At 49.5% G+C, this 17,954-nt stretch overlaps 1 protein-coding gene across 5 annotated transcripts in view; it reads right to left on the bottom strand.

Annotated features, from left to right (window-relative positions):
* The window catches only part of TRIM37 (tripartite motif containing 37), a 158,012-nt gene extending 155,609 nt beyond the window's left edge, over positions 1-2,403 (bottom strand). For all 5 annotated transcript variants that reach the window (XM_068268642.1, XM_068268641.1, XM_068268640.1 and 2 more), the window contains exon 1: positions 2,036-2,403. In XM_068268642.1, the coding sequence (XP_068124743.1) occupies positions 2,036-2,194 (159 nt within the window). In that variant the 5' untranslated portion in view covers positions 2,195-2,403. The remainder of the gene's footprint in view (positions 1-2,035) is intronic.
* Between the last annotated feature and the right edge of the window lie 15,551 nt (positions 2,404-17,954).

Below are 17,954 nucleotides of genomic sequence, written 5' to 3' on the forward strand. Positions count from 1 at the left end.
TTGGCTGCAGTAGTGAACTGAATTGCACCAGAAACAAGCATGCAGCTAATCTTGTCAGTTCTGACAATATTGTCAGAAACCCCGACCTGTTGCATGCTTGTTCAGGGTCTATGGTTGAAAGTATTAGAGGCAGAGGTCTAGCAGGCAGCCAGGAAACTGGCATTGGTTAAAAGGAAATATGGCAGCTCCCATATTATTCTCACCTCGGGTTCCCTTTACAGTGGGACGTTGAGGAGCAGCTTTATAAAGTCTTATAACGCAGCTTACCGCATTGCAATGCTAATCCTATGGGACGTTCACAGTGTGACGTTAGCGTCGCACTGTAACCTGCTTGCAATGCATTACTAGGTACAGGAACGCATACTTTTCATCGCCTGTATGTTTTACTGTACCTATTGTATGCGACGGTAAAGCATCGTTAATGTGTTTTACCACCTTTTTATTTTGCGTTACGTTGTAATACTGCGTTGTGTCTTTAATGTTCCATTACAACGCAACTACCCACTGTGAATATGCCCTCAATGAAAAAGCCCTTTTTGTTTTTGGGAGCACTACTACCGCATGCACAGGCCAGTCGGCGCACCAACCTTGACCACGCTCCCATAGCCAGAAGCATTCTTAGCATACACACAGTGCTCCCAAACCCATGGTAGTGTGGTAATGGAGGCATGTCATGCAGTGGTTTCCCCCAAACATCTTTTCCGTCCAGGAGGCATGAAAAAGTAGCCAGGTGGGTCATGATGGGGAAATGCAGGGGTGGTGCGTCTCTGTGTAAGGCCTCTTTTCCACAAACTGTTTCTAGGCAGTGAAATGCCTCTCAAACTCTCACAACTGCCTGGTAACTGCTTGTCACTGCCTGGTAACTGCTCACTGCTGCCTGGCAACTGCTTGCTGAGCACACAGCTCAACAGTTAGTGGAAAAGAGGCCTAACTGCTTTACAGCAGAGGAAGAAGAGGCAAGCTGAGGACAGCCAGGTGCTCACCATAATTAGCCAGGTGGAGCACCCCGGCTAAAAGAGCCTGGGCAGAACACTGCCACCATGCCTGCACATGCAAGACTTGCAGAAACAAATGGGGTATTTTTCATTCAAACAGAGGGGTGCGGAAGTAAACGGGAGGCACGATAATTATAAGCACATCTGCAACAACATGCACATAGCCTCCATTTAAGATGCACACTTCATCTCTGGTCAGTGGCGTATCAATAGGGGATGCAGAGGTTGCGACCACAACCGGGCCCTTGGACCAGAGGGACTCTTCCTCAACTGCAGTATTAGCTCCTTTATTGGTTCTATGCTGATAACGTTCACGTCAATATATGCTTTGAATAGTGGTAATCATAGACAAACTGTTCTCCTAACCTGCATACAACTGTCAGACACTGCAGCTGTCCTTTGCAGGTTTTGTTGCGCCATGTAAATTGTTCTGTATAGAATACTTGGGGGGCCCAATGTAAAGCTTGCACTGGGGCCCAAACTTCCTTAGCTACGCCACTGTCTCTGGTACCACATAACATTTTGCCTACAAGAGTCAGACTAGACACAGCACTAATCAGTTACAGAATGATAACTGATTACCCAGCCGATTGATCATTTATTGGTATTTTAAATCCATTGGGCACACAGACAATGTACTGCTTTAGCCCAGCTAGTTCCTTTGGCGCGGAGGGTTAAAACAAGTCAAATTTTAGAACACATCGCTCTCTCTTTCTACTCCATTTCAATTTACTATGTAAACAAGGCCTGAAACGACCATCCAGAAAGAAGGATGTGGGACAGGGTCGATACAAAAAGCAATGTCTGGAGCTAGCCACACATTTGTCCAGCTCTCTGAGGAGAAAATAACTGTGTTGTCATTCTGATTGCTCAGCCCTAACGTTATTCACTCAGCAAGAATATTTCAGAATGATTCAGAATGGAGAGTGTATGTATCCATCAGCAGCATCCCAGCTGGTACACAACAGCCCAAATAGAAGCAGACATGATAGAGGGAGAGAGAGCACCTGCTGTCACTGCCACCACCACAGCCCACTCACCTCCACACTCTGCTCGTCCATCTCCTCCAGTTTGGGCTCCTTGATCTTGCAGTAATGCAGGGATTTCTTCCTAGACCTGAAGTAGGTCAGATACTTGAGGGTGCTGCACAGACAGGTGAGGAAATTATCAGTAAAGCGCCCCCTTTCAGCTGCAGACATGCAGCAGCCGGTGGAATGGAGGAAAGCAGCGGGGATGGGGGAGGAGAGCTGCTGCCGCTGCGGGTTTTACTCTTTGCTGCTACTGCTGTATGAATGAGCGGGAAGAGAGAACATGGGATCCGGGGTAGAGATCACCCATTACAAGAGCCCTCCAGCAGCCATATTGAACCACAGCTCGTTACTGAGAGACGAGCGACGCCAGCGCCAAGCAAGCCAGAGAGGAGGCGGAGCCACTGGCGTCAGTGCGCTGCAGGCGTGTACAGCGTTCCACTGTGCTCCATCAAGCAGGCTGTAACAACATGCCTGGTCAATGCTATAGTATCATCATTGAATTGCCTATAGTATATTCTCCACACTGTCCCGAATAAAGATGGTCAATGATTTGGAGATTTATCTGACGTGTTAAATTTGCATGCGGATTGAAATTGGACCAATCAAAATCAGCAGCACCTACAGGTGACTGGTTCCGTTGCAATCTGAATACATACTGATAGAAAATTAATATCAAGTTAGCATTTTGTTCATCATCTCTAGCTCTGAAATACTGTACTATTCTATGGGTGTTGCTGTAAAGCTTGTAAATTCCTTTTCTTTTTTTCCCCTTTTTTTAGACGTTTTAGCCAGTGGCGGCTCCAGCTTCAGATTTTTGGGCGGGCTCAAAGGGGGCACGAGGGCACATAATGACAGGTAGCCTTTCACCAGTAAATGCACATAAGAATCAGCTTTTCAGCAGTTATGCACGTAATGACAGACAGCGTTTCCCCATTAAATGCACATAAGAGACAGCTTTTCACCAGTTAATGCACATAATGACAGACTGCGTTTCTGCAGTAAATGCACATAAGAGCCTGCTTTTCACCAGTTAATGCATGTAATGACAGACAGTTTCCCCATTAAATGCACATAAGAGACAGCTTTTCACCAGTTAATTCACATAATGATAGACTGCGTTTCCGCAGTAAATGCACATAAGGGACAGCTTTTCACCAGTTAATGCACATAATGACAGACTGCGTTTCCACAGTAAATGCACATAAGGGACAACTTTTCACCTGTTCATGCACATAATGACAGACAGCATTTTCCCAGTAAATGCACATAAGAGACAGCTTTTCACCAGCTAACGCACATAATGACAGACAGCCTTTCACCAGTTAATGCCCATAAGAGACAGTTTTCACCAGTAAATGCACATAAGAGACAGCTTTTCACCAGCTAACGCACATAATGACAGACAGCCTTTCACCAGTAAATGCACATAAGAGACAGCTTTTCACCAGTAAATGCACGTAATGACAGACAGCTTTTCACCAGTAAATGCACGTAATGACAGACAGCTTTTCACCAGTAAATGCATGTAATAACAGACAGCGTTTCCCCATTAAATGCACATAAGAGACAGCTTTTCACCAGTAAATGCACGTAATGACAGACAGCGTTTCTGCAGTAAATGCACATAAGAGACAGCTTTTCGCCAGTTAATGTACGTAATGACAGACAGCGTTTCCCCAGTAAATGCATGTAATGAGAGACAGCGTTTCACCAGTTAATGCACATAATGACAGACAGCCAGTGTCCCCAGTATATGTAGCCAGGCGTATAGCTGTCCCCAGTATATGTAGTCAGGCTAGTGATGGTGGGCTGTAGGCCCCAGGGCACCTCAGGCCTGGCTGGTGGTGGGCTGGAGGCCTGAGACCTGGCTGGTGGTGGTGGGCTGGGGGCCCCAGGGCAGCTCTGGCTTGCCTGGTGGTGGGCTGGAGGCCCCAGGCTCAGGCCTTGCTGGTGGTGGTAGTGGTGGGATGGGGGCCCTAGGGCAGCTCTGACCTGCCTGGTGGTGTGCTGGAGGCCCCAGGCTAAGGCCTGGCTGGTGGTGGTGTGGGGTGGGTTGGGGAGTAGAGGGGAGACAGAGAGAGAGAGGGAGGGAGGCCCCAGGCTCAGGCCTGGCTGGTGGTGGGCTGGGTCTGGGAGCCCCAGGCTCAGGCCTGGCTGGTGGTGGTGAGGGGTGGGTTGGGTAGTAGAGGGGAGACAGAGAGAGAGAGAGAGAGGGAGGCCCCCAGTTCAGGCCTGGCTGGTGGTGGTGAGGGGTGGGTTGGGGAGTAGAGGAGAGACAGGGAGGGAGGGAGGCCCCAGGCTCAGGCCTGGCTGGTGGTGGGCTGGGTCTGGGAGCCCCAGGCTCAGGCCTGGGTGGTGAGGGGTGGGTTGGGGAGTAGAGGGGAGGCAGAGAGAGAGAGGGAGGGAGGCCCCAGGCTCAGGCCTGGCTGGTGGTGGTGAGGGGTGGGTTGGGGAGTAGAGGGGAGACAGAGAGAGAGAGGGAGGCTCAGGCCTGGCTGGTGGTAGTCTGGGTCTGGGAGCCCCAGGCTCACATGTCACATCAGCCTCACATGCCCCCCCCCCCCCCCAAAAAAAAATCATTCAAGTTGGCTGCCTACCCCACGGTAACCCACCTCGAGTCACTAGTAGTGACACAGTCTGGTCTGGTGTGGCTGGCTGCACTGAGTCCCCGGTGCTGCTGCTGCTGCCACCTACAACGGCTGTTGGTTGGACGGAGCGAAAGTGGCAAGCTTCTCTCTGAAGCTGTGCGAGCCAGGAGAAGGGGAGACTGAGCGCGCTGCACACTACGTGAGTGTCACGTGACGGACGTCGTCACGTGACGTGACTCAAATTTAACTGCCCCGAATGTCCCCTTCCCTTGCGGGCTGCTCTGACAGGGCCTGGCTGCACCTGTCAGTATAATTACAGGCAGGGACGTCTGACAGGCCAGCCCTCTTCCTCCTCCTCCTCCTCCTTCCTTCCAAGTTCCGACGTTCTGAACCGCGCAGCCACGGCCCGCCGTGGGGGTGGCTTTAAGGGGGGCTAAGAGGTTGACAGCTGGGGCTTAAGCCTGGGTAAGCCCCAGTGTGGCGCCGCCACTGGTTTTAGCATCTGTTTGGTGTTTTAGGACTGTTTTAGCCCCCTTACACAGTTCTAAGAGTTCTGGTTCACTATGAGCTTCAAGCTTGCTGACCAATCTGTATATCTTTTTTAAAGTGTAACCAGGCCCGGATTTACATCCCAGGAGCCTATAGGCACAGATGTCCTGGCATCCTAGACTTCACCTTCCATGAACCTTCAAACCCCCGCCAAACCGCACCGCAAGTTTGCTGGCTGTCTCAACTGTCACTTCTCCCTTACTTCCCTTCCCAGTCATAGGTAGCTACAGAAGCCCCTTAGCATTAGGTAGCCTGAGGTACCCTCATTATTAAGTATCTAGTGGTGCCCCCAACTGAAGGGAGATCTCATTACTAGAATGCTGAGAACTGGATAAGTAACCTCTAATTTACACTCTGCTTGGGACTCTGCATAGGAAAGGAGAGAGGGAGGCACTCGGGGAGGGGAGTGATCCGCCTTTCCATCATCAGGCGCCTGTAGGCAGGGGCGGACTGGGACCTTTTGGCCTGGGCGGAAACACAAACTAGAGGCCCCTTATCATGACAGCCCCAGCCCAAATGACGTCACACACACACCCCACGCCGTATATGCCAGTAGTCACATGGAGCGCCAATGCGGAAATACAGCACGGACACTCGAGGAACAGTGGGACAGGTAAAGAACAGGCACCGGGGGGGGGGGCACTCAATACATTTTGAGGGGCAACGGCTGGGGTTTCCGTCTTTCATTTGTGGTTATCGCATGCCATGATTATCGCACTTGACAACCACCTTGGCCTGAGATGTCCCAACATCTCAGATTGATACATTCAACCAATTTCCACCCAAAATTTTTATCCGGTTCGATAATATTGAAACGATTGGTTAATCGACTGTCAAGTGAACAGATGTATGGCAACTTTCATTCCCCAAAGCTCATTCCTCCCCCTCCCCCCCCCCCACTAGAGATGTTGCGAGCCTCCGATTTTCGGTTCGCGAACCCCATTCGCGAACCTTCACGGAAGGTTCGGTTCGCGTAAAAGTTCGCGAACCGCAATAGACTTCAATGGGGAGGCGAACTTTGAAAAATAGAAAAAAATTATGCTGGCCACAAAAGTGATGGAAAAGATGTTTCAAGGGGTCTAACACCTGGAGGGGGGCATGGCGGAGTGGGATACATGCCCAAAGTCCCGGGGAAAAATCTGGATTTGACGCAAAGCAGCGTTTTAAGGGCAGAAATCACATTGAATGCTAAATTGCAGGCCTAAAGTGCTTTCAAACATCTTGCATGGGTATACATCAATCAGGGAGAGTAATTAGAGTTCTGCTTCACATTGACACACCAAACTGCTCACTGTGTAACGCACCGCAAACAGCTGTTTGCGTAGTGACGGCCGTGCTGGACTGGTGCGCAACATGGCCAGAGTGTAGGCCGTGGCGTTTTTCAAGCCCATATGGTCGCCGGGCTGTGGTAGCTCAATGATAGAACAACAGTGACTGTCCAGCTGAACAAATTTGGTCTGACCACAATGAAGCAACGACCTTATTATCTTTTGTGTGCCACCCCCACCCGAGACACTGAAATAGCCGGCGGTCATTGCGATACACAAGCCCCTTCACCGCGGCAAGGTAATGATCACGAAGGGGGATGGGCACATGTACATGCCTTTTGTTTTTTTGTTGCAGCCGCCCACACTGCAGCCAGAAAAATTAGCCAGGCATGTACACGCAACAGAAAAATTAGTGTAGCGGCCGCTGCTAGCAGCGGCCTTAAAAATTCAGGAATTCGCCTAGAGTCCTGGACCCTGTTGGTGGTGGCGGAGAAGACAAGCGGCCTGCAGGCAGAGATGCTGTGTGTGGGGACTGACTTAGTCTTCGGTCGTGCAGTAGCCCTCCGTGATCCATTCCTCATTCATTTTGATAAAGGTCAGGTACTGAACACTGTCGTGACTTAGGCGACTTCTCTTCTCAGTAACTATGCCTCCAGCTGCACTGAAGGTCCTTTCTGACAGGACACTTGCGGCAGGGCAAGAGAGAACTTGTATGGCAAATTGGGACAGCTCTAGCCACAGGTCAAGCCTGCACAACCAGTAGTCCAAGGGTTCATCGTCGCTTTTCGCAGTGTCTACATCCACACTCAAGGCCAGGTAGTCGGCTACCTGCCAGTCCAGGCATTGGTGGAGGGTGGATCCGGAAGGACTATGGCGAGGAGTTGTACTAAAGAACGTCCGCATGTCCGACATCACCCTGAGATCGCTGGAGCGTCCTGTCTTTGCCTGCGTGGACTTGGGAGGAGGAGGGTTACTGCCAGTGGTACCTTGATTGCGTTGTGCAGCCACATCACCCTTAAACGCATTGTAAAGCATCATCGACAGCTTGTTCTGCAACTGCTGCATCCTTTCGGCCTTGTGTTGAGTTGGTAACAGGTCCGCCACTTTGTGCCTGTACCGAGGGTCTAGTAGCGTGGCCACCCAGTACAGGTCATTCGCCTTGAGTTTTTTGATACGGGGGTCCCTCAACAGGCTGGACAACATGAAAGAGGACATCTGCACAAAGCTGGATGCAGACGTACTCTCCATCTCCTCTTGCTTTTCCTCAGTGACGGGATGCAACTCCTCTTCCTCCCCCCAGCCACGAACAATACCACGGGAACGTGGAGCAGCAGAAGCCCCTTGTGACGGCTGCCGCGGTTGTTCTTCTTCCGCCGCCTCTTCCTCCTCCACAGAAACACCTTTCTCATCATCACCATCATCAGAGACTGACTCCTCTCCTTCCCCACACGACTCCTCTTCTTCCTCCTCCTCCTCCTCCCCCCTCTGTGCTGCCGCAGGTGTTGTGGAAAAATTGGGTTCGGGTGTAAATGGCTCCCATGACTCCTGCTGCTGTAACTCTTCTCGTTCACGCTCCTCCACAGCTGTATCCACCACTCTACACACGGCACGCTGCAGGAAGTAGGCGTAGGGGATCAAGTCGCAGATGGTGCCCTCATCGCGACTCACCAGTTTGGTCACCTCCTCAAAGGGCTCCATGACCCTGCATGCATTTCGCATCAGTGTCCAGTTGTTGGGCCACAACATCCCCATCCTCCCAGATTGTGTCCTTGTACTGTAATTATACAGGTACTGGGTGACGGCTTTCTCCTGGTCTAGCAGGCGAGAGAACATCAGCAGGGTGGAATTCCAGCGAGTCGGGCTATCGCAAATCAGGCGTCTCACCGGCAAGTTGTTTCTACGCTGAATGTCCGCAACGCGTGCCATGGCCTTGTAAGAGTACCTGAAATGCCCACACAACTTCCTGGCCTGCTTCAGGGCGTCCTCTAAGCCTGGGTACTTGGACACAAATCTTTGCACGACCAGATTCAGCACATGTGCCATGCAGGGTATGTGTGTCAGCTTTCCCAAATTGAACGCAGCAATGAGATTGCTGCCATTGTCACACACCACGTTGCCGATCTCAAGCTTGTGCGGGGTCAGCCATTGCTCCACCTGTTTGTTAAGAGCAGCCAGGAGAGCTGCTCCAGTGTGACTCTCCGCTTTCAGGCAAGACATGTCTAACACTGCGTGACACCGTCGTACCTGGCATGCAGCATAGGCTGGGGTGCTGGGGCTGTGTAGCTGGAGAGGAGATCGCGGCACCAGCCAAGGAGGAGGAGGAGGATGACGACAGCGAAGCGGTGGTAGCAGGTGGAGAGGAGGTGGCTGGAGGCCTGCCTGCAAGCCGTGGAGGTGTGACAAGTCGGTTCGCTGCGCAGCCACGTACTTCCTGTTTGCTGCCATCGGTCACCAGGTTGACCCAATGGGCTGTGTATGTAATGTAGTGGCCCTGCCCGTGCTTGGCAGACCAGGCATCCGTGGTCAGGTGGACCCTTGATCACAGGCGTCCGAGCCATTAGGCAGCTATAAATTTTCGCCTAAGGCGACAGGAAGAGGCAAGGGCGCTTCTGCACTGAGTAGTGAGAGAAGAAATGCCTCTCAGCTGACTCAGGTGTCAGTTTACACAGCAGCAGCGGGGCTGACTGGACTTCAGCTCAATGATTCAAAGAACCACAGTAATGAATGAGTCAGTGAGAGAAGGCACTCATCCTAGTCAGGGATCCGAGGAGTACAGCATCATCAGCTCCTGAGTCCAACTCCTGAGAATTCAGTCCCTCTCTCTCTGATACTGCTAACTGCGTGGATGTAGAGACTGTGTAGCAGCCAGGCATTGACTTCCCCCCAGGCCGCCTTTCATTCAATAATTTAGGGTTGGTCCTGTGTCTGCTGTATTCAGGTTTGTTGATGTAAGGCAATGTAAAATACTAGGCTAGCTGATAAAAGTGCAATTAGAGGGCAGGCTAGCTGGTAAATATACACAGCATGATGTAGAACTCGTCTGGAGGGTCAGTGGGAAAAAATCTGTCTGGTCTCTCTCCATTGTTATAATGACTGCATGTGCAGATAAGGTCTTAAACAGGTTGAAAAGATTTGACAGTCCCTAGACTCCAGGAGGGCTGCTTGCTGACTTGTGTAAGAGATTGGCAGGGACAGCAGTCCTATTACCAGCAACTAGTCTCTGTGTAATGTGGGACTGCAATACAGATAAACTGCTCCATCTCAGGCTATTCTCAGTCTCACTCCACTCCTCCTATCTCTGTATGTGTATAGTGTATGTCTACTGTGTGCTGTGTACAGTGTGCTCTGTGTGTGTGTGTGTGTGTGTGTGTGTGTGTGTGTGTGTGTGTGTGTGTGTGTTGTGTGCAGTGTGTGTACTGTGTGTGTGTGTGTGTGTGTGTGTACTGTGTATAGTGTGTATGTTGTGTGCAGTGTGTGTACTGTGTGTGTGTGTGTGTGTGTGTGTGTGTGTGTATGTGTGTGTGTGTGTGTGTGTGTGTGTACTGTGCTGTGCGTGTCTAAAGTGTGTGTGTGTGTGTGTACTGTGTATAGTGTGTATGTTGTGTGCAGTGTGTGTACTGTGTGTGTGTGTGTGTGTGTGTATGTTGTGTGCAGTGTGTGTACTGTGTGTGTGTGTATAGTGTGTGTACTGTGCTGTGCATGTCTAGTGTGTGTGTGTGTGTGTGTGTGTGTGTATACTGTGTATAGTGTGTATGTTGTGTGCAGTGTGTGTACTGTGTGTGTGTGTGTATGTTGTGTGCAGTGTGTATACTGTGTGTGTGTGTGTGTGTGTGTGTGTGTGTGTGTGTGTGTGTGTGTGTGTGTGTGTGTGTGTGTGTGTGTATAGTGTGTGTACTGTGCTGTGCATGTCTAGTGTGTGTGTGTGTGTGTGTGTGTGTGTGTGTGTGTGTGTGTGTGTGTGTGTACTGTGTATAGTGTGTATGTTGTGTGCAGTGTGTGTACTGTGTGTGTGTGTGTGTACACTGTGTGTGTGTGTGTATAGTGTGTGTGTGTACTGTGTGTGGTGTGTGTGAGTGCATGCCGCAATAAGTATATTTTATGGTGAAACGCTCTGCTGCATAACAACTATTTTCTGGTGAACCCATGCCGCAATAAGTACATTTTCTGGTGAAACGCTGCTGCATTATGATTTTCGGGGGTCTTGGGGGTGGGGTTCACCACAGGAGTGGTGTTCACCATGAGGGGTGCGGGGTATGGGACTGGGGGCAATCACGGGGGGGGGGGGGGGGGCTGCCACAGGATTTCTCGCCTGGAGTGACAAAATGGCTAGAGACGCCCCTGCCCTTGATCCAACGCTGTGTGCCAGAGATGACACCACTTGCCTCTCAACTGCACGGTACAGTTTGGGTATGGCCTTTTGTGAAAAATAATTGCAGCCTGGTATCTTCCACTGCGGTGTACCAATGGCCACAAACTTACGGAAAGCCTCCGACTCCACCAGCTTGTATGGTAATAGCTGGCGAGCTAATAGTTCCGCCACGCCAGCTGTCAGACGCCGGGCAAGAGGGTGACTGGCAGACATTTGCTTCTTACGCTCAAATACTTCCTTCACGGACAGCTGGGTAGTGCTGTGGGCAGAGGAGAAGGAACCGCTGAAGGGAAGAGGCGGTGTGGAGGAAGGTGGCTGTGAAGGTGCAAGGGAGAAAGTGGATGAAGACGATGCACCTGAAGGAGGAAGAGGAGAAGGAGGGTGGCTTGTCTTTTGAGGGGTGCTGCTTTTCCTCAGGTGTTCTTGCCATAGCTGTTTGTGCCTTCTCTCCAGGTGCCTTCGTAAGGCACTTGTCCCTACGTGAGAGTTGGCCTTTCCACGGCTCAATTTTTGCTGGCAGAGACAACAGATGGCTTTGCTCCGATCTGAGACACACACGTGAAAAAATGTCCAAACCGCTGAGCCTCCCTTGGGTGATGGCGCTACGGTGGCATCAGCAGCTGACGTTGAAGGGCATGTTGGCTGGCTGGCCATAGCTGGCGATACATGGCGCCGGACACTGCCCCCAGCTGTTTCTGAGGACGAGCGCCCTCTGCTTCTATCATGGAGTCGTCTCCTCCTACTCCTCTCTGACTCCTCCTCTGAACTGTCCCCCTGGTCATCTCCTCTACCGGGAACATATGTGGTATCCGTATAATCGTCATCATAATCCTCCTGGCCAGCTTCGCTTTCCCCAGACACCTCCTCAACTGCACCAACTTCAGGTGGTTCATCATCCCCCTCCTCACACGTTACGTCCATACTATCGCCACCTAACTCAGACGTATGAGGTGGTGTACCTGCGCCTTTTTCTTGTTGTTGCAGTAGTGGGTGTGAATCAGTGATTTCACCACCACCACCAAATAACTCCTGCGAAGTGTCAAATGCAGCAGATGTGGTGCTTGTTGTAGCGCTGGTGGCTGCGGGAGATAAGGTGTTCTGTGTTAAATCGTCAAGCACGTCCTGATCTTGGGAAGTGATGGCACGTGCCTTCTTCTGAGCACTGTATTTTGGGCCAGGTCCGCACAAAATCACAGCAACACCACCTCGCACAGACCTGCTGGTGCCTGGTGGCCTTCCTCTGGGTCTGCCTCTACCTCTTCCTCTACCTGGTTTGTCCATTTTGTCCATATCGGGGGGATGCTAGGTATATGCAGTGAGCAGGGTTCACTCAACACAAAAGGTAGTTAGATGCAGTGAGCTGGGTTCACTGAACAGTAAAGGTACTTAGATGCAGTGAGGTGGGTTCACTGAACAATAAAGGTACTTAGATGCAGTGAGGTGGGTTCACTGAACAATAAAGGTACTTAGATGCAGTGAGCTGGGTTCACTGAACAACAAAGGTACTTAGATGCAGTGAGCTGGGTTCACTGAACACAACAGGTAGTAAGATGCAGTGAGCTGGGTTCACTGAACAATAAAGGTACTTAGATGCATTGAGCTGGGTTCACTGAACACAACAGGTAGTAAGATGCAGTGAGCTGGGTTCACTGAACAATAAAGGTACTTAGATGCAGTGAGCTGGGTTCACTGAATACAACAGGTAGTAAGATGCAGTGAGCTGGGTTCACTGAACAGTAAAGGTACTTAGATGCAGTGAGGTGGGTTCACTGAACAATAAAGGTACTTAGATGCAGTGAGGTGGGTTCAATGAACAATAAAGGTACTTAGATGCAGTGAGCTGGGTTCACTGAACACAACAGGTAGTAAGATGCAGTGAGCTGGGTTCACTGAACAGTAAAGGTACTTAGATGCAGTGAGCTGGGTTCACTGAATACAACAGGTAGAAAGATGCAGTGAGCTGGGTTCACTGAACAGTAAATGTACTTAGATGCAGTGAGCTGGGTTTACTTAACACAACAGGGAGTAAGATGCAGTGAGCTGGGTTCACTGAACAGTAAAGGTACTTAGATGCAGTGAGCTGGGTTCACTGAACACAACATGTAGTAAGATGCAGTGAGCTGGGTTCACTGAACAGTAAAGGTACTTAGATGCAGTGAGGTGGGTTCACTGAACACAACAGGTAGTTGGATGCAGTGAGCTGGGTTCACTGAACAGTAAAGGTACTTAGATGCAGTGAGCTGGGTTCACTGAACACAACAGGTAGTAAGATGCAGTGAGCTGGGTTCACTGAACAGAAAAGGTACTTAGATGCAGTGAGGTGGGTTCACTCAACACAACAGGTAGTTAGATGCAGTGAGCCGGGTTCACTGAACAGTAAAGGTACTTAGATGCAGTGAGGTAGGTTCACTGAACACAACAGGTAGTTAGATGCAGTGAGCTGGGTTCACTCAACACAAAGCTAGGTATATGCAGTGATGAGGTGGGTTAAGTAAACACAACAGGTACTGGGTATATGCAGTACTGGGCAGTACAATGTGCAGCTCCCTGTCACACACACAGGTAGTCACTGAATGTGCTGGGCTGCTGGCAGTGGCACACACACTATCAATTAGCAAGGCTGTGCATGCAACAAAAGTGTCAGTTTGACACACAGGGAAAAAAAAGCACTATTGAGGGGTGCTATAAAAGCAATTACAATCAGCCAGGAGCAAGCTAAGCAGCCAAGAACCTAACTAATCTGTCCCTAGAAGAACAAGTCTGCAGCAGCTGTCCCTAGTCTGTCTCTAGCAGGCACACGAGTGAGGCTAATGGCTGCCGCAGCCTGCCTTATATAAGGGGGGCTCCAGGGCTTAGTGTAGCCTGAATGGCTACAATGTGCCTGCTGACTGTGATGCAGAGGGTCAAAGTTGACCCTCATCGTGCATTATGGGGCGAATCGAACTTCCGCATAAGTTCGCCTGGTGCAGGCGAACGCGAACCCCCAAAGGTCACCTGGAACCGTTCGCTGGCGAACCGTTCGGTACATCTCTACCCCCCACTTATTTCCTCCCCTTCACCACCATCTTTACTAATCCCTCAAATATGCCACCCCCCCCCCCCTTACTGGACCACCATCTCCCTCAGTCAGGTAACATCTTTACTGACCTCCCTCCTGGCACTATGATCCCCGCCTCGCTAATGCTAATTTCCAAAGTTTCGGTACCCCTCCGTCCATCACAGTTTTAACTCCCCCCCCCCCCCCCCCAACAGGCATGTCTTGCTTACCTGCTTTTTATTGGTGGTCAGCGGCAGTGCATCATTGCCTGCACACAACCCACTTTACTATAGTATGAAACCCTATAGGCCACCTCCATACTCGGTACTGACAGGTGGAGAAGCCATTATGATTCGATCATAGTGAAATAATCTGTTGGTAACAATTGATGCACGTATGGCCAGCTATAGATTATGGTTTCTAATAACAAGATTGGAGAGAGGAGGAAGAAGGCAAAGCAGACGGTTTTGGTGCACGGCGCTCAGCACCAGTTACCCAAACCAGGAGCCCCATAGCAGCAATAATAAGCTGTGCAGGGCGCGTAAGGGTAATTCGGGGCTCCGGTGATCGCCGAACCCCAACTTACACCTCCCTCCAAGTTGCAACTACTCAGAGGGGGAATAATATTTAGCACCACCAGGGAGTATATTGGCAGTAGGAAGAGACATCATTCGGCACTCCCGGCGCCCAACTCACCCGCAGACACACTATAGACGCTTTTATGATCACTTTTTAGCCATCAAGACTTTCTGAGAGCTTTTTAAAAAGGGCTCCCATTGATGTACATTAAAATCATGGTAAAATTGCGATCGCTGTAATATCGCTCAGAAAAGCACTTAGGGCCCCTTTCCACTTGAGGTGATTGCCATGCTGAATCGCAAAATTGCAAATCGCTAGCAATTTTAAAATTGCTAGGGTTTGCTAAATAACATAGGAATCGCACTAGGTAATTTCCACTACCGCGATTCGTTTTTTACCAAAGCACGATCATGCCTCGGAGCCTTTTTTTCCTGCAATTGTGCTATGCTATGCACTGCATAGCAAAATTGCAATTGCCAAGAAAAATTTGGGACTTGCTGAATCGCAATCGCTGGCGTTTAGCGCAAACGTTAGTGGAAAAGGGCCCTTATAGTGTGTCTGAGCCCTTATGCAGAGAAGGGGATAAACGGTGAGGAGAGAAAAGCTGAACGAGAAGGAAGAAGATAGTTAGTGACAAGACAATATGTTCTGTACAGCACTGTGGAAGATGGCGGCGCTATATAAATACTGAATAATAATAATTTGCCTCACCAGGATTGCACTTTTATTTAGCTTTCCTGTATGACAAGAAGACACAGACACCCAGCACTAGGTAAGGTGAATGAGGGAGGGCTGGTGCACACCAAGAGCGCTTCTGAGCGTTTTTCAAATCGCTAGTGATTTGAAAAGCACTTGGCTAATGTTACCCTATGACAGTGTTCTCACAGCAGCGTTGTGGTTTTTTTCAAAATCGCAAACACGCTACATGTAGCATTTTTTGGAGCGATTCATTCAAAAATCACTCTGAAAATCGCTTCAGAAAATCGCATTCAGAAATTGCTAGCGATTGCTATTGTGATTTTGGCGTACACTAGCCCAGAGAGAGGAGGAGTGGAGAGAAACTGAGAATAGCCTGAGATGGAGCAGAGAGCTTATCTGTATTGCAGTCCCACACAGAGGCTACTTGCCTGTAATATGACTCCTGTCCCTGCCAGTCTCTCACACAAGTCAGAAAGCAGCCCTCCTGGAGTCTAGGGACTGCCAAAAATGTTCCACCTGTTTAACACCTTATGTGCACATGCAGTCATTATAACATAGGGGAGAGACCAGACAGATGTTTTCCCAAGGACCCTCCAGGCAAGCTCTGCATCATGCTGTGTATATTTATTAGCTTGCTTGCCCTCTAATGGCACTTTTATCAGCCAGCCAGCCTTACAACAACAAACCTGAATACACCAGGCACCTGACCGGCCCTAAATCACTGAATGAAAAGTGGCCTGGGGGGAGATTGCCCCCCTTCCCCCCTGGCGAGTCCGCCCCTGCCTGTAGGCACGTGTCTACAGTGCCTTATGGTAAATCTGGCCCTGAGTGTAACTGAAGCAAAATTTTGGGTAAAAATTAGATACCTTAGAAGAGGGAAGCCTTTATAGTCCTGTCTCCTGAGGACCCTTACACACTGGCACGGTAAGTTGTGGCAAATTGCCACACTGCTACCGCAGCCTAATGAAAGTCTATGGGAAAGTTCATACTTCCCACTTTGCGGTACGCTGCGTTGGAAGTGACCGGTTTAACGCTAGCGCATAACTACATTACCGCAAGGCTCCTGCGGCGATCTGCGTTGGCCCAGAAGTCATGTTAGTCTATGGCGAAAAAGGGTTCTTTACCCACTACACTGTAAAAATTGCTCGGATGCATAAGGTGAAAAAACACTGAAGGCTGTAGCCTTCAGTGTTTTTTCACCTTATGCATCCGAGCAATTTTCACCTCATAATGAAATAATCTATATCTTGTTTTTTCCACCACCAATTAAGCTTTCTTTAGGTGGTACATTTTGCTAAGAATTATTTTTGGTACTTACGTATTATCCTGTCCAGTGGCGTAGCTAAGGAGTTGTGGGCCCTGATGCAAGTTTTACATTGGGGCCCCCAAGCACTCTATACATAGCAATTGATATGGCACACCAAAACCTGCCAATGGCAACTACAGTGTCAGGGTGCAAGAAAGAGATGGGGAACAGCTTGTTAATGATTACCACTATTCAAACTATCTATAGAAGTCATTATTATGAGCACAAGACCAATAGATAGCTAATACTGTAGTTGAGGGAGGGCCTGATGCGGTTGCAATCTCTGCAACCCCTATTGCTACGCCCCTGATCCCGTCTAGCAGAACAGCTCGGCAGTTAGTCAGGCTGGAAAAGTGTGCACTGTGTTTCTTGAGCAGCTGATTCACCACAGATGCACGGTGTTGTGGCCTGTCCCGGCTTTTTCCGCCATCGCTTGGCTGCCAGCTCTCGTCTCTCCGGCAGGTTTCGGTTCCCTATCTGCACCCATCCCGAAGTCACAAGTGGCTTTTTCCATCAGCAATCGGCTGCCAGCTCTCATATCTCCGGCAGGTTTCGGCTCATTTGGCTGCTGGTTCCGTCCATTCTCCCGCACAGCCCTGTGTTGTCTCTTCTGTGCCATGCAGGCAATCAAATACGTGGTGGTGGGAGATGGGTGAGTGCTTGCTGATGCCGGGGGCAGGTGTGTGCAGTGACCCTGGTGTAATTAGCCTGTATCATCCTGGCTGCCTAAAGCATCCTCATACAAGATGCCCACCCCAGCTGGGTATAGATACTGTAGGTGCGGAATGGAGCAGCTGATCTGTGGTGAATCAGCTGCTCATGAAACACAGTGCACACTTTTCCAGCCTGTTTAACTGCCAAGCCATTCTGCTAGACGGGATAATACGAAAGTACCTTATTTTTTTTCTAAATGCATTTTAACGGGAATATTACGAAAAAAGAGCAAAAAAATCATTATTTCTCAGTTTTCGGCCAGTATAGCTTTAAAATAATACATGCTACCATAATTAAAACCTATGTATTTTATTTGCCCATTTGTCCCACTTATTACGTCATTTATATTATGTTCCTATCACAATGTATGATGCCAATATTTTATTTGGAAAAAAGAGGTGCATTTTTTCAGTTTTGCGTCCATCACTATTTACAAGCTTATAATTTAAAAAAATATAGTAATATACCCTCTTGACATGCATATTACAAAAAAAGTTCAGACCCTTAGGTAACTATGTTTTTATTTTATTTTATTTTATTTTTTTTAATTAAAACATTTATTTGGGTATTGTTTGGAGAGTGTGGGAAGTAAACAGTTAATTTTAAATGGAATTGTGTGTAGAGATGGCCCGAACTTCGGTGGTTCGCGTGCGTGGTGAACCGCGAACTATATGCGAGTTCGACCCACCCCCTATACTAAATCATTAGGGACAACTTTGACCCTATACATCACAGTCAGCAGACACAAGGTAGCCAATCAGGCTACACTCCCTCCTGGAGCCCCCCCCCCCCCCTTCCCCTTATAAAATGCAGGCAGCG

This window comes from Hyperolius riggenbachi, chromosome 2 (assembly GCF_040937935.1).
Source record: "Hyperolius riggenbachi isolate aHypRig1 chromosome 2, aHypRig1.pri, whole genome shotgun sequence".
NCBI classification, from domain to species: domain Eukaryota; kingdom Metazoa; phylum Chordata; class Amphibia; order Anura; family Hyperoliidae; genus Hyperolius; species Hyperolius riggenbachi.